We start from the raw sequence: 22,248 nt of genomic DNA, 5'->3' as shown, positions 1-22,248 counted from the left end.
AGCACACCTCGCTTTTTCAGACTGATGAGCTTTGTAAAAATCGACGCGTTTCAGAAAGGCGGGGCATAGAGGAGAAACAATAATGTACAGTATGTGGAAAATAGTGTTTTTTTAACCTTAAACCACATAAACACATTTCATTACACCAAATACACAAAATAATGTTCTTTTTAGCAACATCATATGACTCCTTTAACTGAACTTGAGCAGTTCTGCAAAGCACCAAGAGTGGGCAAATAGGCTATTGCAAAGTCTAGATGTGCAAAGTTAGTAGAGACATAAACCAACAGACTAAAGGCTGTAATTAAAGCAAAAGGTGGTTCAACAAAATACTGACACAAGGGGGTTATCCTTTTTCCAACTCAGTGGACTTTTTTTATTTATTTAGTTGGTGTTATATCTTTCACTTGGATGTTATAAGTTGCACTGAGTAAATACAGCTGGATAAAACAAAAACTGTGTCTGTCTTCATTTCAGGCTGCAAAGCAACAAAATGTGATTATTGTAAAGGGGGGTGATTCTGTTTATACCCACTGTCCTTAAGCCATCTGATGCCAACCTGACATGATCAGGTTCTGGTAATCACACAAGATGGAAACACAATCAAAATATCCCCATATTTAATTTAATAAAAGAATATTCTTAGGAATATAGCTTCTCTGTTTCCGCTGATGTCATTGTAAATATGATCAATTAGGCAATGACAGTCTAAAATTAAACAAGAAAAATTATATAAGAGTGCCAGCAATCTGCAAAAACAGCGTTTAGCTACAACCTCAAACAATGTAGGACATTTAATCGGTGGCTTTCTATGTAAGACGCTATATTTGACAAACAAATCACTAAGAGTTTGGCTTATTATTTAGAGAGACAAGCAAACCTAACCAGCAAACTTGCAAGTTAACTTACTCCTCACTCTGAAAATCCAAACTGGCTCACAAAACTGTAATTAACCATCACTAGGCCAAGAAAATAAATAAATAAAATAATCACTAACATAATCTCATAAATCCAAAAATATTCAGAGAGAAGAAGTGATGACAGCATTACACAGATACTAAATAAGTACTTTACTAGTAGTGTTGATGCTACTAGAGGCTTTAATATTTAACAGGGAGTGAAATGACAATGCAGGATTCGTCTGAACAACTAAGTTACAGTCTAAGCTTTAAAACAAAATGACAAGTTTTGTAGAGACATTTGTTTAGTAATATGTATATTTCTACAGAGACACCCTAAATAAGCAGTGGTGTTGCACAGTTATTAAATACTTGACAGTAACAGCTGTACAATATTTATGTATTACACATGATAATAAAATATAATATTCCAGAGTTTTTCCGATTATTATTACACCTATGCTACTGTGAAAGGCAGCTCCCATTTTGCATGTTGATCGTTTGATCAAGGCTTGCGACTGACAGAAACAACCCTGCTGTATTTCACTGTTGAAATGAGATGTCAAAGTTACAATAATTTATATATAAATATCATTAAACCAAGTAGAAACAATCGAAACAGCTGGTTCATGTTAACAGAGGTGGCCTAGGGGTTAAATGACACTGGCTGCATGTTCAAATCACATTAAATCGACGTAAACTTACGTTATAGAGCTGCAACATCAACGACCCGCAGATGGCATCGTCAATCATCAAGAGCGTTTAAGCAGAATCAAATAATATTCGTCTCAAAATCCTTGGACTCACTCCCTGGTGACGGCCATGTTAGTGACTAGAAGGGCGTGGTATGTTTTATGCAGAGACGATGTAGTGGAATCTGATTGGTCAGTGTTATCTGACGGGCGGAATTTGCTTTGTTTCGTCCTTTGTGATTGGTCCGTACTACAGGGCGGGTAATCGGCTTGCTGTTGTCTGGCTCATAGTTAGGCGTAGTTACCCTGAACATCGAAGTGAAACCTTTGATGTTATATGGGGTTTATAATAAACGCATATTTATACATATCGCTCTTTAAATATGTATCTGCACGCAAAATGGAAAGAAAAAGTTTTCTCGGTTTTATGACAGAGAAAGGAGGAGAGATACCAGTGATTTTTATTGAAAAATAATGAAAAATACACTTCAGAAGACATTTATACTTTAATAGTTTAATACTTTAACACTTTAATAGTTTAACATCTACACTCACTAATCAGTTTTCTTTTATTTGGAGGCAATTAATTAAACAATTATAACACATATACAAAATAGATCAGCCTTATAATAAATATAATCACAAATCATCCCCATTTGGTGGTATAAATTCATAATGATACTAAATTAAACACGTATTTGTAAAAAAAAAGAAAAAAAGATTACATTAAATAATGCTTATTAAATCAGTAATGTTCATTCCAAACAGTTCAAAATATGATATTTTTATAGAAAATTGTACTGTATACATCTTCTCTGCAGTATCTTTACGCCCCTGAAAAACCCTGGCTATAATGAATTAAACATTTGGTAAGCATTAACCTTGATCTTACATAAACGTTTGTACATCTTTTTTTTTTAAATATAACATCTGTAATATTTCATGGCAGGAGACATCTTTGAACTTTAGAGTAAGTCATGGGTTATTAGGTGAGCTTTGCATATGTTGGTTGTTTAATGTGGGGTTCCGGCCCGACTGGACACACTGCTGTAGGAGGGTTTCACCACCTCTTCCATAATCACAGCAATGGTGTGGCACAGCTCTTTCGCCTGGGAGACACGAGAGATCAAAAATAAGAGCAATCTCATTAATCAAAAACAAAATATTAATAAAACCAGCTCTTGAAAATGACAACATGTATATATTGTATTTATCCATGACCTTTATCTACATACGAACCTGCTTTAGACTGAAGCTGACAGTCCTGGGTTGAGTTTGGCCACTAAAGCTGATCTCAACTGATGGCAGCTTGTCTTTCTTGGGACGGATTGTGCGCAAGGACTGCATGTCCTCCAGAGACATTGTCAAACATGCGTTCTGCAAAGTTTGTGATTCTTTAGTTGTGGTCGGGTATGGTTAAAACACACAATTAAGATCAAAACATCATGGGAACTGAACAAGGATGTCATACCTGTGATTTGGGATCAATGATTTTGATAACATTATGGCTGACTGCAACCAGGGAGGGAGAGGGGCAGCTGCGATGACTTACTTTCTGAGCAGTGAATACATCAAATCCAAAGAAAGGCAGCAAACTGACACTTTCTGGAAAGTTGAAGAGTTTGTTTATATGGATAAGGATGTGAAATCAATTACTGAAATGGTTTAACAGCTGTCTGGAAACATTTAGACAGATTTGTTCACTCACTGATAAAGCGAGCTTTGGCATCAAGATGGCCGAGGGGGCCTAAGGTAGAAAACTGTGCCCGTATAGTAGCAAGAAGTCTTTCGTCACTGGAGTTGAGCCGATCCATCCGGGGAAGATACTGCTTTACCTCAGAGCTGAAGATGAAAATTGATTACAAATAAATAAGTGTCAGATTTAAACCAAAGATTAGAATGTCAGTCAAAATGACTGTAAGTTTCATTGAAAGATTTAGGGATAAGAAATCACAAGGTTTGAGATATATAAAATTACTTGGAAGGTAAATCAGTCAGCCCAAGGGCAAGGTGTTGAAGAGCGGTCAACTCTGCCACCTGCTGGTAGATTGTAGAGCCGTTCATGGGCAGCAACAGCCTCCCTCCCAGATAATTAGCCAAAAGCTAAAAAACATAAGATGGCATCCATCATACAATACATGAAAATGATAAATATATAAATAAGACTGATAAGATTTTTTAATGTTTTTGAAATAAGTCTCTTATGCTCACCAAGGCGATATTTATTTGATCAGAAATACAGTAAAAATAGCAATATTGTGAAATATATTATTACAATTTATAATAATGTTTTATTTAAAAATATTTAAAAATGTAATTATTTTTAAAAATCTTTTGTAGCAATATAAAATTTACAGACACCAAACTTTTGAATAGTAGTGTATACATTTTAAGATATATATCTTGAAATCTTGGATATTCATTAATGTAAAACGGGTTGTGTTATTACTTTAATATTTGACATAATAATGAATTCAAAAGTGACTGTTTTTGTACCAGCTGGTAGTGGAACTCCAGACAAAGATCATTGTTAAACTGGAGTGGCTGTTTCCAGATTATTCGATGAAAGGAGAGGGAGATGGAGCCATCATCCAGCAGGAAGTCAAACAGATACTCATCAGAGTGAATTGGGCGTGTCCATTCACCTAAAGAGAGGGATTCATGGTAAAAAAAAACAAAAAAACAAAAACAGTGTGTGTTCATCTGAGCATAAGAGTGACTAAAGATATCTTACCTCCTTTCCTAGTGGCATGGATGGAAAATTCCTTCACTTCTGCTGGATTTATGATGCCCATCTCAGTGCAAAAGTCTTGTACCACCTCAAATGCAACCTACAGAAAAGCATAATAGCACTTCATGTAGACAACACATTATCTAAATAGAATAAAAATAGAAAGAGCATCCCTCACTTACACTAAAGCTGCGAATCTTGCAGGAAAATTTGTTTCCACCAGGCAGCATGATGGGCAGCCGACGAGAGTTCCTCCCAGCCTGCATGTGATTCAGATATCAGGGCAAAGAAACCCATTTCACATGCTTTCATCTTCTCTGTTCAACATATTTTCTTCACTTACCAAAATGGCCTCCATCTCTGAATGTGAAGGGATGTGCCTGCGTCCTCCAAAACTGAGTGACCGCCTGAGATTCTTCATGCACACACTTGCCAGTTCTATATACAAATATTATATTCACAAAACCCATGCAAACACAAAAACAGCCATTATTGTACATTAAATTAGGTTCAAATGACATTCTAATCAGATTGTATAACAAAACCCACATATGACGTAATCTTGGCTCATATTGGTGGGGTCACTGAAGCAAGTCTACACTACAAATACAGTACAAGATGTTAGGGGAATACTGTACCTTGAAACGGGTGGTTGGCATCTTGAATGATGGCCTCCAGGTGGCGGGTGCAATATGGCAGGAGAGTGTTGGAACAAGGGAAGAATCCAGTCACCAGATTGAACAAACGCCAGCCACGGGTGCAATTCTCCCTACAAAATCAGCAAACAATATGCACATTCAAAAGTTTAGGGCCAGTAAAATTTGAGAAGTCATTAATGACTACAAAGTTCAAAAGAGCAACATTTATTTGAAATTGTTTTGTAACATTGTAAATGTCTTTACAGTCACTTTTTATCAATTTAATGTGTCCTTGCAAGTATAAAAAACAAACAAAACAACTTACTGACCACAAACATTTGAATGGTAGTGTACACATATTATTTACTCACTTGACTGGGTTTTTGGTAGTCTGCTTGATGACCTGACAGTAGATCTCATCCCTGAGGAACTCTTTCTCTTTTCCCAGCTGAACCAAAACAAGTTGTCGTGTTATAGATCATGTATTCTGTAAATTCACAATACCTCTCAAAAAATATGCTGTAGATTTGGAGGGAGCACTTACCTTGTGTCCTTGCAAGTATAAAAAACAAACAAAACAACTTACTGACCACAAACATTTGAATGGTAGTGTACACATATTATTTACTCACTTGACTGGGTTTTTGGTAGTCTGCTTGATGACCTGACAGTAGATCTCATCCCTGAGGAACTCCTTCTCTTTTCCCAGCTGAACCAAAACAAGTTGTCGTGTTATAGATCATGTATTCTGTAAATTCACAATACCTCTCAAAAAATATGCTGTAGATTTGGAGGGAGCACTTACCTGCAAAATGAAGTTAACAAAGTCACTCTCTGTCTGATTTTTCTTCATAGGCTGATCCAACATAAACTGCATCAAAACTACAAAGAGATTGTTGTGTCAAATACTTGTTCTCTGGAATACTTGACTCTGATTGGTCAATCTGTGATCAAATATTTTGGTATATAAACTGAATATAATGACCGCTTTCCCAAGCAACCAATTTTATATATAGCCATGCATGCTTCTTAATTTAAAGTCAAATCAATAATTAATGTTTGTTTATTTTATATTACATATACATTTATTTTATTTTAATTTATATATTTAATGTATTTATCAATGTGGTAAATAGCCATGTATGGTAATAAGTGGGATACTATACAGTTATTCTCTCAATCTTGCGAATAATAAACCCTTTCAGGCTGGTAAAACCAAACTTGTACACATAAAAGACTTTTTTGCTTCTCATTGGGGTCCTGATTTTATTTTACATGACCCACTGACTGTACATTATCCCAGGGATCCCAAAATGTATGCTGTTATAATGGATGAGTTTACAGTATGTCTATTTGTCAGTACGTTAGTTCACTTACACATGAAGTTTTGAGCACCCAGACGATTGAGATCATTGTCTGAGAAAAGGATCAGTGATTCCTGAATGGGATTCTAATAAAAGAAAACACAGCAAACAAAAACATTTAAACAAATGTATAAAATCCCAGCATGCATCGAGTGAGAGACTAAGAGATGCATACATACTGGAGTATATTCCACCATCTCATTAAGACTTTTGTCTTTGTTTGTTCTGAAAAAAGAGAAATAAATCAATGTCAAGTGGAGTTTGTGAAGTATGATGCAAACTCCTCTGCTTTCCAGAAGATTTCACCTGTTGATAGCATCTGTGAAGAACTTCTTGGCAAACTCAGTCATGATATACTTCTGACGTTCTGATTCAGATCTCTGGATGAACCCCACTTCCACACTGTATTCACTGCCAGCCACTGAGCGGGTAACAGGGGTGTTGGAAACGGAGCCACTGACAGGCATGTTGGTGACAGGGCCATTGAGGGAAGAGCCGGTCAGTCTCATACTCTTTTTCCGCTCAAGCTGCCGCTCCATGTTGCTGCTGTGGTAGTCTGGTGGGGCACAAGGCTGAGTGACGTCCACCGGAAGGAGTCCAGAACGGCCCCCACTGGAACCAAACATCCATCCTGCAAAGATAAAAAAACACAATAGTAAACACCTTTTAGGTTTTATGCTAAAAGTAATTTTCAATATACAAACATGTCACACTTTTTGCCTTTTTTTTTTTTTTTTTTAAATATCGTGCATAAAATGCTCCTTACTAACAAATATGTGTCCTGTGCTATTCTGACAGGCCTAATAAATTAATCTAATTGTATCCTTAGTGTATTAACAAATTAGAAAGCCTGTTTTTAACGGTCAGACATGTAAACTATTGGCTCAACCAATGGCTTTTTTTCCCCATTTAGAATTTTTTTTGCGATTCTGTGTCGCTATGGAGATCCACAATCTGAAACTGTTTTCTCAGGTTCTCTTCTCACCGTCCTTGAGGCCGTCCATGTTCAGGATTTTGATGACGTCACCTCTGTGAAAGGACAGCAAGCTCTTGTCATCTGTCACATAGCTCTTCACAGCGATCACATAGTCTGAGTTCTGCAAATACAGAATCAGTCAATTTTATAGCAAAGAAAATTAAGATGCACATTTATCGTTGTTTGGCACATTTTTGTGAGTGAAATGAAGAAATAATTTCATTAGGAATCCACACAATCTGGAATTTCATATTAGGACAAAAGATTTCCCCAAGCAAATTTCACAACAGGTTTAAGTTGTTCACACAAATTCGCTGCAGTGACCAGCAGAAACCTGCATGATTTGAAAGTGACTTCTGTGTGACGATAAACAAATTATCTTTCTGCCCACGAAAATTCACTAAAATTAGTGATAAGAGTGATAAGAGAACTGAATCATGCATGACAAATGTAAAATGCCCAAAAAAAAGAGATCATGATACATAACAATAGTTAAAGTCATGGTTAAAGTCAACATGAAACCGCAACCCATTTTACGTATGTAATGTAGTGAAAGAAATAGGAAATTAAATTAAAAAAAATATATATGGTGGGATTTAATCCTTTGGCAATTGTTTGGATTGTGAAAAGAAGGTTTTGTATACCAGAATGGAGGTGGTTGAAGGAGAGGGGTTGAGAAATTGAAAAAGAGAGCCTGAGTTGTTTCAGAGGCTGACCAAATTCTATTTTTTTTAAACTTTTTTCCTTATGAATAAAATGTACTGAATTGACCATTCCTTATAAGACCATGAATGTGTATTAAGAAAGTTAATAGGGTCAGGTACGTTGACTTTAAATGAAAAAATAAAGCTACATGTGTTAAGGTTAGTATCACAAGATTTAAACTGAGCACCGTAATCAGCTCCATGAGGAAGAGATGAATCACAGCAGCGATCTGTGGTGCCTGTTGAGAGTGAAGTTCCAACTCCTCATTACTCAAAGTGATCACGACTTTTCCAGCCCCTTGCTGCTGTACTGACAAAACCTGTGAAAAACTGAACAGTAAAAAAACATATAGTTATATAAACTGCAACCCTATAGAATATTTTATACTACTCGTCAAATGTTTGGGGTCAGTGGGGTCACATTAAAAAAAATCCAAACCCCAAACATTTGAGCAATAGGGTAATAAAAAATGTAAAAAGCATGCTTCAGCCAGATGTTCTGTACCTGTAGCTGTGGAGCAGTTTGAGGTGTTCGGGGTTTATGCCTGAAGCTCTGGCCACCTTCAGCAGTCTGATTCCTCTATGCGACACTCCCAGAATCTGAGCATCTCCTCCGTTCCCCACCTGTGAAGCACACATGCAAAAACATTTCTGAGTGCTTAACAAATTTCTGTATGCATGTTTCTGTGCATTATGTACGTAAGAAAAGCCAAGTATTTCACCTTCACATTAAAGAGACGTGCAAAATAATTGGACCAGTTGTCTCTTGCAGCCATGACAATTCTTTTCTTCATAGCATCATCTAGTGAACTGATACTGGTTCTGATATGGAAGCTCGCTGGTAAGAGAAAAACAAAGAGATACAAAAAAAACTAACTGAGTTGTCCATAATAGTTTATCTGAATTATTATTAGACAGGTACATGGTTTCAGATTATTAAAAAACAGCATCTGTCATACCCAAAAGGTCTTTCATTTTACGCCTTTCTTCACGTGAAATCCTCGGACAAGAATCTGAGTAAGTGTCTCGCATGATCTGCAGTTTACAAAAACAGTAGACAATGTGTGGCCCAGAATTTGATATATACAAAATAATATAAAATATATTAGTTTTTGCATTGTATACAGAACAAATGCAATGCAATGTTTGCTATGTTTGCTACTGACCTGCTCACAGAGTAAATTAAGTATGTATGGGTGGTTGAATTTTTCCCTGGGATAAAACAGCTGCGTACAAGAAAGCACAAATACAGTGAGTATACTGTACATAAGTTAGCCAGAAGCAGCCGTGATAACCTTTGTAAGGGTCATGCAAAGTCACATCAAACTGTCTTGACTTAGTTACCTCCTTGCGCAGGAAGAGTTTGCCAGGCATACTGGGGTAGGAAAAGTAAACGCTGGCAGAGAATCTGTGCAATTGGGAGCGAACACTCTCCTCCTCAGCCATCCTGTTGAACTGATCTTTAGAAACACATAAAGGGTAGGATTACATTAGCAAATGCGATCTGTTTACCTTAGTATTTGAAATTTAGAGATAGAAAGCTGCACAGCTTGCTTCAAATTTGCATGTCTTTTTAATTTATATGAATATCTCTGTGCTGCAAATTAAAGTATTGTGATCTATACAAATATCCTCAAGACAAGACATTTGCTTGAATTGTTTTTATTTAAAAAAAAAAAAAAAAACACTTGGAAAATTTCTTAATAATTTTGCAGTTTTTCTATTAGACAGAAGGAAAAAATGAAGAAACATTTCCTTAATATATTTTTAAATTTCTTCATAAATTGTTATGCATTATCTCTTACTCAAAACATAAAAAACAAATAAAAATGTTATTAGTTTCAAATACATATATACAGTACATAATACATATTTATACGTAAAAACCTTCAATTAAAATTGACAAAAATTTCCAGTTAATTTTAATCTTAATAAATTACTATATTTTCAACATCTAGAATATTTTGATTACAGGAAGAAAAAATAAAACTTCTGACTTACTTCTTAATAATTTTTTTAAATTTCTTTAAAAATTGCCAGTTTTCAACACCAGGAATATTTTGATCAGAGAAAGGGAAAAAAGAAGAAACACCTGAAATATTTCTTAACAAATTGTCAGTCTTTTATTTTAATGCATAGCACCTGGCGGCATTAGAAAAATGATAAAATCCACTCAAACCTAAAACGTTGTGAATTATTTAATTTCACCCCATGTTCAGTTAATTGTGCTAATTATGGTTAAAGAAAACTAAGTAATATGATTTCAATATTTTAATATTTAACCCATTATATTATGACTTATTTGACCTACTAAGTGTACTGCATATATGTTAGAAGTGACTCATATAAATTATTTGAGAATCACTTACTAGGTCCAGGTGGAGACATCAGTGGTGGGTCGGGGATGCTGGGAGATGGAGGAGGGATGGGCTCACGAGCTCGAGGCAGAGCATGCGAACGCTGCGAGCCGAAGAGATCAGCTAGTGAACGCTGCTTCTGTTTCATATCGTTAGAGATGGCACGAGGACCATGGGACTCAGGGGGCTGGGGGGGTGAAGGAGGCTTCTCTTCCCACTGTTTCTGCAGCACAAATAATACAGAAAAGATTCATGGTCAACTTCTGCATCCTTGACTTTGAACTTTGAGCTCAAAAAGTTTATTATGGCTTGTCACTCAGGTCGGTATCATCTACCTTCTGCTGAGTGACAGGTCCCTGAGATTTGAGAATGGCCAGCGCCTCATCTTTGGGGTCATTTTTCTTTAGAAATTGCTTGGCCGGAACCCTGTGATGATCAAAGTCCACATTATTCCTCCTCTTACAGTCTAGGAATCACTCCAAGTGAAAAGGTCAAAGCAACATAATATTATGCAAGAGTTCAGTTTACAGCAGAGGCTGCATTAAGTCAGTGTGAATCACAGTTAGCAACCCATTTTACTTCCGTAGCACAACATATTTCAAAGCGAAACAGGACACGTCACGAGAAAAAAAAGGGCAGGGCTTGGGTTTATCCATTGAGAATTCATTGGATCATGAAAAGTGGTCTCTAGGTGGAGCAAGGTCTTGCTTTATAATAATTCAGGTCAATTCTAGACCCACCTGACAGGCTCGAAGGCTTTAGGTTCTGGAGAGGGCCGGCTCTGGTACTGCTTGATGATCTCTCTAATTTTACTAGTAGGTTCTGGTTTAGGAGATGTCGGTTCTGGAGATTCTGGTTCTGGTTCAGGTTCTTGGATGTTAGGAGGTACTGGGAGTGGATTTACTGTGTGAAGAAGAGTTTATGAACTTCAAGACACATTATTTTGGATGATGGCTTTATATAGTAACACACTATAATCTTAAAAAAGACATATTAATGACTTGAGTTTAAATTTAAATAAAACATTTATCACAAAAACTTAGTTCTAGGTGTTGTGACAAACGTCTGACCTTCAGTCTTTATTGGTGGAGGTGATTTGGGTTGGGTCACCGGTGGAGTGGCGTATATCAGTGGCTTAGCAACCTTTGACGCAGGCTTTGGGCGTGCTTCTAACAAACATGAGATGCATAAAGATAGTGAAAATCGTATCTTTTATGCAATTTTATTTTAGCCATTTTAAGGATTTTCTTTGACAGTGTGCACTCACCAATCTTTTGAAAAAAATCCCTCTTATCTTGAAAGGACCCTTGATCTTCCAGGGCCTTGTGATCTAACTCTGTCTCAGGCTGTGCATTAAAGAACAAATTAATTCATTGTAAAAATCTGAAGCGTAAACATAAAGTTAAAGAAAACACAGGCACTGGTCAGTATTGTGCTTGTACCTCTGGCCTGCGGGGCTTTGGAAAGGTCTCTGGAGCTTTTTGGGGGGTCTGAGGGATGGTTCTTTCTACCTGGGGACGTCTTCGGGGTTTGGGTGAGGGTGAGCGTGAAGGTGAACGTGCACGTGGAGGAGAGCGCCGCCGCTGACGTGGTGACTGTCTCTGTGACTCCTTTTCGCGTTTTCGCACCTCTTCCTGCTGCTGCTTCTGTGGACTACAGCGTTGGTTTCCGGGCTATTAAAAATAATTTGTAAATATATATATATATATATTTTTTTTCATATATTTATTTTTAGTTTAAATTATTCTACTAAAACTGCCTCTATGACAAATTGCTTGTGATGTTTCTCATTTGTAAGTTGCTTTGGATAAACGGGTCTGCTAAATGGATAAATGTAAAAGTATGGTAAATATATAAATATTGTGTAAATAAAGTGTTTAAATTCAGCAATCTTGTCTACATCTTATTTGTTACCATTAAATTGTATTATATTTATCAGCATTATATTGGCCTCACTGCTCTCTAAATATCTGTATCACCATCAATCAATCACTACACACTAATTAAACAGATATACAATCTGTACCTGCTCCGGCGTACATGCTGGGCATCATGCCTCCTCCTCCTCTCATTCTACGATTCAGCATGGCCATCTGTTCAAAGTCCTACCAATAAAAAAAACAAATAAAAATGCACATAAGACCTCTGCAGGCCAGCCCTCAACGATAAAATGCAATACAAGTAGATCTCAGAGTTAATAAGTGCCAAAGCTATGTAATCTTCGCTGGCTTAATGAATGTTAACAATATATCTGTGTAGCCTAGTGATAAGAACATGTGCACCGACATGTTGAGCTGTGCTGCTCATGCAGGTGACATGAGTTTGATTCATGACTTGTGTTCCAACTCTACAAATGTAAAACAATATATAAAAAAATGTATAAATATCAAAACATCTACAGTGGCATTTATTTTAAAGAAAGACAGCACAAGTACACTTTTCATTTATACTTCACTAAAAGAAGTTTAATAGGTTTTAAATGATAAATTAACAGATATATTGCTCAGTTGCTATAAAATAATGACTTTTTATTCAAAGTAGCTGCCAGTTTGACTATAAACTGTACAATAATGTTGATGTATTTGAACTGGATGATACTGACCCCAGGACCCTGATCAAACACAGGATCAAAAAGGTCATCAACGTAAGAATCCATCTGTCGACCACGAGATCCTAAAAGAAAGATTGTTTCAGGAGTGTCCTTTATAAAGTCAGAGTGAAACCGTCATTTTATTTACTCTACAGGGTGAGCCCGTTCCCAACCCTCATACTGTAGCTTTCATTCACTTTGATTTCTTTCATCATCCCTCTGCAAATCTATGCAACAGAACAATGACTCAGAATTTACTGTCTGTTTCCTAGTAATGGTTGGACACTCACCCTGGGATGTGGAAGAGGGTTCATAGGTGTCCCATGGGTATGCTTCAAAGGGTGGGAGACCAGGGGCTTGCATAGGGGGAGCAGGAGGTATAAAGTCATCCAGATCTGTAGTTGCCATCCTGACAAGAGAAAATTAATCATTAAAGGAATTAAACTGTAATTTGACAGTTTCCTTTGATTTAACTGTCAGCACTGAGCTCTACAGAGGCGTACCTGTCACCTGTGTTGCCAAAGAGGTAATCGGTTTGAGTGGGTGGGTGACCCAGGGGCACATCAGCCTCCACTCCAGCCAAGAGATCCATTACAAAGTCACAGCCTGCCAGGTCGGTCCAACCCTCCCCAGCCAGCAGAGACACAGACCAGCCCCGTGTAGCTTCAGTCAGACCCCTGAGAGAAAGAAATATGACTTAAAAATGATTCTGAACTCTCAGGAACGTAACACTACATAAAGCACCACTCACCATCCACAAACACTGCTTGCTTGTTTATGGCACTCTAATAATTACAACAAGGGTGAATCTCATATAAAAAAAACGATTACTTACAGTTTATTTACATATTACATCATTACATATTAAATAATTCTGTTTTATATATTGCATATAATATATAGTGTATATTGCAATTAAAATAGGTTTATTTAATATTTTAATTTTAAATATATAATAGTTTAATTGATTTAATTATAATTAACGAAATTATTTAGTATATAACATATAATATTGCATTTTATTGTATAATGATTAAATATATATCAATTTTACCATACACAAAAATTGAATTAACTAACCCTAATGATATAAAAACATTAAACTGTAGCAGATCGGCCAGGCTCCGCCACCACCCAATCACAACGATCCCTCTCACCTGAGTTCTGAGCACCTGCACCTGTCACCAATCAAGCACCTCATTACCAGCCTGCATAAAAGCACATTCTCCTCCAGTGCAATCTCACATTTACGATGCAACCGCACTCATATCCCACCGACACCTCTAAAATTGCTTTTATTATCTCCCTGCTAACAGGACCTGCATTGCGATGGGCGGAAACGATCTGGACTCAGGCCAGCCCCGTTATTCACAATCTGCTGAACTTCATGGTGCATTTTCGCGAGGTGTTTGGAAGGACAGACGGAGATGCCGCTGTGGGAGAGCAACTCTACCACTTACAACAGGGGACCATGTCAATTGCCGAATACTCGCTGAAGTTTAGAATTCTCGCTGCGGCGAGTGGATGGAATGAGAGCTCGCTAATGACCACCTACAGACAGGGGCTGAAACCCCAGCTTCGGTTACAGCTTGCACAGAGGGACTCATCTTGAAAAATTCACAATGTGAGCCAGGACTAAATGTAGTCTTCGAGAAAGCGAGGAGGAGCATTCTGACAGTTGACAGATCCATTTGTGGTCAGTAGCTCTGTCATAGTTTGACAAGAAGGAAAAAGAAGTGATGTGTAACAGATCGGCCAGGCTCCGCCACCACCCAATCACAACGATCCCTCTCACCTGAGTACTGAGCACCTGCACCTGTCACTAATCAAGCACCTCATTACCAGCCTGCATAAAAGCACACACCTCAGACACCCTCACTGTCCGGTCTCGTATACACGTAGAGGACTCAATGACTTTGCTACTGAATTCCTTTGAATACTTCTTGCATTACTTACCTCCTGTGTTCCTCCTAGTGTCTCCTCGTCTCCAAGTGTCTCCTGTATCTCCTAGTTCCCGGATCGCTGAGGTGTGTGCTTCCCCCGGATACCTTCCAGCCTCAATCAAGCCAAAGACTCGGATTACTCCACTCTCCATATCCTTTGCACTCTCTCACGGACCTTTCCCTCACCATCACTTCCTCCGGACTCGACACCAGTACTCACTGTGACCTAATAAACTGTTTTATATATAAACTAACCTGTTGTGTCAGACCTCTTCCGTAACATAAACAAGCTTACCAACCCCAAATGTTTGAACAGTAGTGCATATTCAAATTTCTCAGTGATATAATATAATTATATAATTACTCTTTGTTTTTCTTTAGATTTCGGATACAAATATGTCCCAAAATAAAACCTAGAAAGAAACTTCTATTGATGCCACTTTATATAAATACATACATACGTCAAATTTTGTTGCATTATAGCAATGAAAAATCTGCCTAATTTTCATGAACATGTCACAATGCAAAATATTTTCTCAAGGTCTTAAAATATAAAAAAATATGGGAATAAATATAACCTGGGCTGCGTTTCTCGATAACGATTGATCTTAGCGCTTAAGAGCATTTACGAGTCAATTTACGATCGTTCGTTATTGTTTCACATGCGTTTCCCAAAAATGTACTTAACACAATCGCACGTAGCCGTACTTTAAGTGATACTTACGAGTTGCTATCCGTTTGTCAAGTGCTGAAATGTCACCTTATAGAATGGCTAGTAATTGTAGTACTACACGCTCGTTTATTGAAATGTTAACCTAATGCTGTGTTCCAGACAACTCGGATATAATAACTACAATACAATATTATATTATATTATATTATAGTGTATAATATTATACTTTACATAATAATATATTACTTACTTTATACATAGAGAGAGAGAGAGAGAGAGACGTTATTTCCGGGTCCAATACATGGCTGGTGCACGTCAGCAAGTCATTGACAGATTTTTTTCCCAGTCTTTGAAGCATATTTCCTACATTACTTCTTTTATTTATTTATTTATTTTGTTCAGTCATTTAATTTAGGTGTGTATTTCTATTTTTCTGCCCTGCACTTGAATAAAGTTAAAGGCGTAATCTGCCGATTGTCCTGCAGGTGACCGGATAAATCTGTCTTCTTACGATGCACTTAAGGCTTTACGATTACTCCAGAGCACTCGTAGATCTACGATGATTTTCAAGTGCTACTTAAGTTACGATGATTTTGGGAAACAGACCGTAATATTAAGATCAGTCGTACGATCATTTTTACGAACTTCTTAGGCTTACGAAGCTTTTGGGAAACGCTGCCCTGGTTGTTTTTTTGTGAGACATCTTTATCTATTAGCTACCTGTAGCTAAGAAGCCAAGAGGCCAGTTGTTCCCCTGAGGTCCAAGACTCCACTTCCACAGTTAACCTTTCCTCTGAAAAATAAAAACAGCCAACATTAAATAACTGGAATACTTTCACAATACATTCATACTCCAATATATTTAATATCATTTATTCTCTTAAAATGAACAGTGCAAATGGGAATCCAATATTATTGCTCATTACAGCTCATCAGCTCAGTTTTCTAAGAAAACTACAGTCCTTACCATTGAAAGTGTTAACCTCCACCACCATCTTTCCTTTTCTCTGATTGGCTGTCCACTCGAGTTGACTCGGAGGGTGTCGTCTGCAGGCAGGGAAGGGGAGCTGGAGGGATGTGAGGAGCTTGTGCTGGCACAGAGAGCGGTACTCCTCTGGACCTCGGTCAGACACGTACCTGACAATCATAATACATACTTTTTTAAATTCTGCTGATAAGCAATAGCTGTACAGAAAGACTGGCTTGTGTCTGCAATTATTTATCTATTGATCACTATGAAATTTGACTTTCTAACTCCATCACATTTCATTGGGACAATTTGTCTAGTTTATTTAGCAAATGTTAATTTGTATATTCAGTCACTGGCAATGTTATATCAGTCAATAACATTACACTAATAATCACTTCTTGTTCTAAAGACCCCGCTTTTGCATTTGTAATACTATAACTGAAGACGTACTTAAGGAGGGGTTTCTCCAAGGCAGGAGAGGGTGTGAAGGCACTCAGACAGCAGGCCAGGAGCAACCAGCCCCGCAGGGTACTCTCCTCATTATCCCCGTCCCAAGTGTGGTACACCAGCTGAGCTAGAATCTCATCTCCGATGCTGGGCTGTGATTGACTCTTCTCCACGATGTAGTTCCCCAACATCTGCTCTTGCCATCCAGTCAGATCAGAGTCACCTGTGAAACGCAGGATCTAAAGAAGAACGTAGACACGTAAGGATTCATTTAAATTCTGACATTTCATACCCGGTTAAAGGTTTATGTTGATTTTCTGTGGTAAAAGATCCATTAAAAATACTACTGACCAGTTTGTAGATTTCTAGAGCTGTACGGGCATCATCATAGTCCAGAGAAGTCAAAGGCTTCTGAAGCGGGAAACCCTGCGGTTGGCACCATCCATCCTAAAGGGAAAAAGCATATAACTGATATAACAAACGCATGAAAACTGTATATGAATTGGAAGACCACAAAACTAAAAAATGTTCTACTGTATGTTTTTCATCGTCTACCTTCAGGACTGTGTTGGCATATTGGGAGAAAGGGTATCTGTTAATGTCTTGGGGCAGTGAGAGGTTGTGGTCTGCTTTGACCTGCGGCAGAGCTACTTCTGTTACTCCTGATCCTTGAGGACGTCCTGAAAGCCATCATTGTAAAATGTGAATATAAATATTGCATGATGGTTTTCTTATGTTGATGGACACTCATCAGTCCATCAACATAAGCAATACAGTTTTTACCCAAAAGCAATGCAGTTTAATTATATCTATCTATAACTTAATTTGAGTGTGAACAAGGTCAATCAGTCTAAAACTGAATACTTTTATTCAGGATGCATTAAATTAATCCAAATTGACAGTAAGGACATTAATAATGTTACAAAAGATGGGCTGCTTATATCCATCAAAGAATCCAGACTTACTTTAAACTGCAATCATATTTCACAATATTCCTGTTTTTACTGTATTCTTGATCAGCTTATAAAAGCAGCTTTGGTGAGCATTACTGACTTTTTTTTAACTGTAGATATTCAAAATCTTCAAAATCAGCTGCTGGTGAATTTAAAAAAGTTAGAAAACACCTTTCAGTATCTTGAGTTCAGTATAGTTTCACATGGTCAAACCACTGAGAAAATTGTAAACAGGTTGCTATAGGAAAATTGTTAATCAAAGTTACTTTGATGAAAAAAAATCTCCACTGTCTCTTGATTTCATCATTCAATTTTGAGAAGCTAAGAAAAAAGTTCACATTTTACTTTTAGGCCCTTATATAAATAAATATGGAAACCATTTTTAAATGAATATGGAAAGTACTTTTTACAGTACTTTCAAGTGTTTGATCAATCACTTTGTCTTTTGATTGAGCAAAATTACACAATACCTATACTTCAATTTAAGTATAGTACTTTTTATTGTTAACAAGTATCAAGGATCTCACCTGCTGCACTGCGTAATCGGGCCGATAGTTCTGCCGGGATCTCCAATATTCCCACATCCTTCAGGAAAAACATATTTTATTCTTTTGTGTTGTTCAAAATTAATTTTTAACTCTGAAGTGACCGGTTAAAGGGGTCATATGATGCGATTTCAATTTTTCCTTTCTCTTTGGAGTGTTACAAGCTCTTGGTGCATAAAGAAGATCTGTAAAGTTGCAAAGACTAAAGTCTCAAATCCAAAGAGATATTCTTTATAAAAGTTAAGAGATCTAAAACGGCTCGTTCTAACACGCCCCCAACATATCTACCACACTATGTGGGAAGATTTGCATAACACCGCCCAAATGTTCACGCAAAGAAAGAAACGCTCTGGCCTGACAGGGCATCATCACAGTATGGTAGGGGTGTAACATTTCAGTCACATGCTTGAGGTATTCGGCCAATCACAATGCACTGGATAGCTGGCCAATCAGAGCACACCTCGCTTTTTCAGACTGATGAGCTTTGTAAAAATCGACGCGTTTCAGAAAGGCAGGGTACAGAGGAGCAACAATAATGTACATTATGTGGAAAATAATGTGTTTTTTGAACCTTAAACCGCATAAACACATTGCATTACACCAAATACACAACATAATGTTCTTTTTAGCAACGTCATATGACCCCTTTAAATTATGTCCAAGTCCATACAAATCAGATGCTCAAAGACCTTGAGCACACAAGTCAAAACAAAATAAAATAAAAAAATCTATAAAAATGAAAAGATTCAGAGTGTCTCACCATCTCTGAAGAGGAAGATGTAGGTTTTGCTGCTTCCTTCACTCTGGTTCTATCAGTATGTTCCTGATCAAATCAAAATACAAACAAAAACACAATCTAAGATTAAAAAAAAAAAAAAAAAGTTTAATATCAAGCCACCCTCTGTCCATTTGCATATTGTAGTGTTTCATTCCTTCTTGACTGAACAATGGGACATTTATTTTGTAAAGCTATTCCACTCTTTTATTCTATTACCTGTCCACAGCATCGTATGCAAAGGTAAACAGAACTATTCTTAGCAGCTGGCCTTCTTTTATATCCTAGGAAGACCCTCCCTCGACTCGCTCCTCCCCAAACAAAAGAATTACATGAAATATGAGTCATCAAACCCATTTTTATCTTATAATTTAGTATTATCATTGTGTTTGATTGGCCTTTTCGGTTTTGTGTATGATTGTTGCCAGAAAGCAGTGTGCAGAAAATAAGGTTACTGATTTTTACATATTGTAGAAACAAATCTGGGAGTATTCTGGAGTGTTGCCACCAGATACTTTTTGCCTATTCCAGCAAACCACTTTTATACTAAATAAATTAACTTTTATTGGACAAGCAAAAATATAATCATACAAAATATACACAAAGCTGCTTAACCCACTGAATGAGGATCACGTCACAAACCAGTCTTACCACAAGTGCATAACAATTACTTCAAAGTGATTTGACAGCAGAGTACATGACAGCTGAGGAGGACATAGTCCAAACTGTATAAAACAATGATGGGTAACAAGCAAACAGAACTGAAAGTAGCAGGTTATATAACTTAGTGGATCATTTAAATATAACTCACTACCAGTCAAAGGTTTGGACTGACTTTATGCTTCTGATGAACATAATAATTGCTTAAATGCTTGAAATCAGTTTTTTTTGTTGATAAATTTAAATTGAATTTGTTTACAAAAATAACATTTTTATTCATATTCTTTTTAACAGATGATTTGGACCTCAGAGAAAAGCGGCCAATAAGTGTCCAGCATACATGGGAACCATTTAAAACATCCCATGATGCTGAGAGAGCATGTGAAGAGTTGTCATCTAGAATATTTTAACATAATTCCCATATATCCATGTGTTTTCTAATAGTTTAAAAACTGTAACATTATTCTACAATACTGAAAATAGTAATAATATTAAATGAGTAAGTATATCATTGTAAGTATAACATTTTTTTAAGTATAACAATTTTGACTGGTAGTGTAAAGTGTAAGAAAAAAAGAACCTTTCAGATGTACATTTAAAATCTTTTTCCAACATATAAGATCACATTAAACAATCTTAAAGTCTTATATTACTGATATAATCTCTTTCTTATTTTCCGCCCTGAATTCTCTCTGTATCATTAATCTTTCTGTTTGCTATTAGCATGTGTAATATGGATAACAGCATACATGGGAACCATTTAAAACATCCCATGATGCTGAGAGAGCATGTGAAGAGTTGTCATCTAGAATATTTTAACATAATTCCCATATATCCATGTGTTTTCTAATAGTTTAAAAACTGTAACATTATTCTACAATACTGAAAATAGTAATAATATTAAATGAGTAAGTATATCATTGTAAGTATAACATTTTTTTAAGTATAACAATTTTGACTGGTAGTGTAAAGTGTAAGAAAAAAAGAACCTTTCAGATGTACATTTAAAATCTTTTTCCAACATATAAGATCACATTAAACAATCTTAAAGTCTTATATTACTGATATAATCTCTTTCTTATTTTCCGCCCTGAATTCTCTCTGTATCATTAATCTTTCTGTTTGCTATTAGCATGTGTAATATGGATAAATATTAAACACTACCTACCTAGGATGATATTAAAACAAACGTAGCCGTCCCCATGTAAAGTGCTCTTTAACTGATGAAATTAGTTGAAATCCAAACACAAGAGAAGTGGTGCTTAGGTGGGACTTTGCAGGAATGAGAGAAAGAAAGTGAGGAAAAAAGAGAGAGAATCTAGGATCAAAGATGAAAGGGCAGGCGGGCGGGTGGATCTCACCTCACCTAACTCTGACATTTCTTACATGTGTACACACTCTTAAATTGGCCATGACGCACTAGAGATCAAACATGCTACATGAATCAGAAAATAAACATAATTCTATTAATAATGGATTTTTTATTTTTGCATAATGTGTAGTTATTTGTTTGTTTGTTTTTTACAAGAAATTAATAAAAAATGAATGAAAAGCACCACACTTTTATATTTAATTTGAAATGAAATTTGAATTATTTTCCTATAGAGGTTGAGTAATAGGAAATGGGTGCCATTCTAAGAGCGATAAACTGAATGTCACAATCTCATAAATTCACTCAGCACACAAACGGGTCCAAAGTCCTTTCAAAGAGTAAAATATATTATAAGACTCATAATTTATGATGCAAGTTCACAATCTGCCCTTACACGTAATGTAAGGAAACAGCAATCAATAAGCAGTGGCTCTTGAGACACATGACTAACTTGGAAATGTATTTGACTGTCATTGCATTAGATAATAAAATATAAAACCGGATGACATTAATTACTTTAATGATTAATATAATAATCCATTATTTAGAATGGGAGGAGTGAGGCTGGAATCGTATTAACTGTCACATATTAATAAAGTAGTTTTGGCTGCCTAGCAATGGACCATATCGGTAAACAGCTGATATAGTGAAGTGTGTGCATTTGTATAAAGACCAAGCCAAGAAGAAGCCACAGACACATTGGGGAGAAGGATGGGAAGAGCTAGAGACAGATAGAGGGAGAGATAAAAGCTCTCACCTTCCAATGTCGTTTCTTGATGGTGTCTCTGGTGATCATCATAGCTGCCCAAAACTGAGTGAAGGATTGCTTCAATTTCTTGTAGTACTTCCTGTAACAGAAAGAGGGCGCCACAGCTTCACATTCAGAATCACATTAGACTCTCCTCTGTTTTAACATGCTCTCAGAGTTGATCAAATATGAAATCGCTTCACAAATACCG

General features: G+C 36.6%; 4 protein-coding genes across 6 annotated transcripts in view; all 4 read right to left on the bottom strand.

The window, feature by feature from the left end:
* The window catches only part of LOC107722205 (transmembrane protein 94-like), a 36,992-nt gene extending 35,256 nt beyond the window's left edge, over positions 1-1,736 (bottom strand). For both annotated transcript variants that reach the window (XM_016530459.1, XM_016530460.1), the window contains exon 1: positions 1,605-1,736. The gene's annotated coding sequence lies outside the window, so the exon portion shown is untranslated. The remainder of the gene's footprint in view (positions 1-1,604) is intronic.
* A 491-nt stretch (positions 1,737-2,227) lies between these two features.
* Positions 2,228-6,539, bottom strand: LOC107722197 (unconventional myosin-XV-like). Of its 2 annotated transcripts, none has more exons than XM_016530450.1 (14): positions 6,504-6,539; positions 6,338-6,410; positions 5,766-5,842; positions 5,593-5,669; positions 4,961-5,091; positions 4,666-4,760; positions 4,505-4,582; positions 4,326-4,422; positions 4,088-4,236; positions 3,570-3,694; positions 3,300-3,433; positions 3,063-3,196; positions 2,831-2,968; positions 2,228-2,700 (listed from the first exon to the last, which is right to left on the bottom strand). In XM_016530450.1, exons 1-14 carry the CDS (start codon positions 6,519-6,521, stop codon positions 2,605-2,607), a joined length of 1,422 nt encoding a protein of 473 aa, XP_016385936.1. In that variant the 5' UTR covers positions 6,522-6,539; the 3' UTR covers positions 2,228-2,604. The 2 variants fall into 2 exon arrangements, with proteins under 2 accessions (XP_016385936.1, XP_016385937.1); XM_016530451.1 differs by lacking the exon at positions 5,593-5,669 and adding an exon at positions 5,332-5,408.
* An 87-nt stretch (positions 6,540-6,626) lies between these two features.
* LOC107722178 (unconventional myosin-XVB-like) lies at positions 6,627-12,152 on the bottom strand. Its single transcript, XM_016530430.1, has 14 exons — positions 12,130-12,152; positions 11,804-12,014; positions 11,432-11,570; positions 11,102-11,264; positions 10,697-10,787; positions 10,374-10,584; positions 9,349-9,464; positions 9,171-9,230; positions 8,964-9,039; positions 8,727-8,842; positions 8,510-8,628; positions 8,193-8,334; positions 7,310-7,421; positions 6,627-6,955 (listed from the first exon to the last, which is right to left on the bottom strand). Exons 1-14 carry the CDS (start codon positions 12,150-12,152, stop codon positions 6,627-6,629), a joined length of 1,908 nt encoding a protein of 635 aa, XP_016385916.1.
* A 202-nt stretch (positions 12,153-12,354) lies between these two features.
* Positions 12,355-21,181, bottom strand: LOC107722196 (unconventional myosin-XVB-like). Its single transcript, XM_016530449.1, has 12 exons — positions 21,086-21,181; positions 19,243-19,305; positions 18,465-18,522; positions 17,540-17,664; positions 17,336-17,431; positions 16,988-17,223; positions 16,535-16,704; positions 16,288-16,360; positions 13,455-13,628; positions 13,242-13,360; positions 12,964-13,034; positions 12,355-12,466 (listed from the first exon to the last, which is right to left on the bottom strand). The coding sequence occupies exons 2-12, from the start codon at positions 19,243-19,245 to the stop codon at positions 12,365-12,367; spliced, it is 1,227 nt and encodes a 408-aa protein (XP_016385935.1). The 5' UTR covers positions 19,246-19,305; positions 21,086-21,181; the 3' UTR covers positions 12,355-12,364.
* Positions 21,182-22,248: the final 1,067 nt, after the last annotated feature.

Source organism: Sinocyclocheilus rhinocerous, unplaced genomic scaffold (assembly GCF_001515625.1).
Source record: "Sinocyclocheilus rhinocerous isolate Xijiao unplaced genomic scaffold, SAMN03320098_v1.1 scaffold334, whole genome shotgun sequence".
Classification (NCBI taxonomy): domain Eukaryota; kingdom Metazoa; phylum Chordata; class Actinopteri; order Cypriniformes; family Cyprinidae; genus Sinocyclocheilus; species Sinocyclocheilus rhinocerous.
Note: the sequence above shows the minus strand (reverse complement) of the source record. Positions and strands in the feature narration are given on the sequence as shown.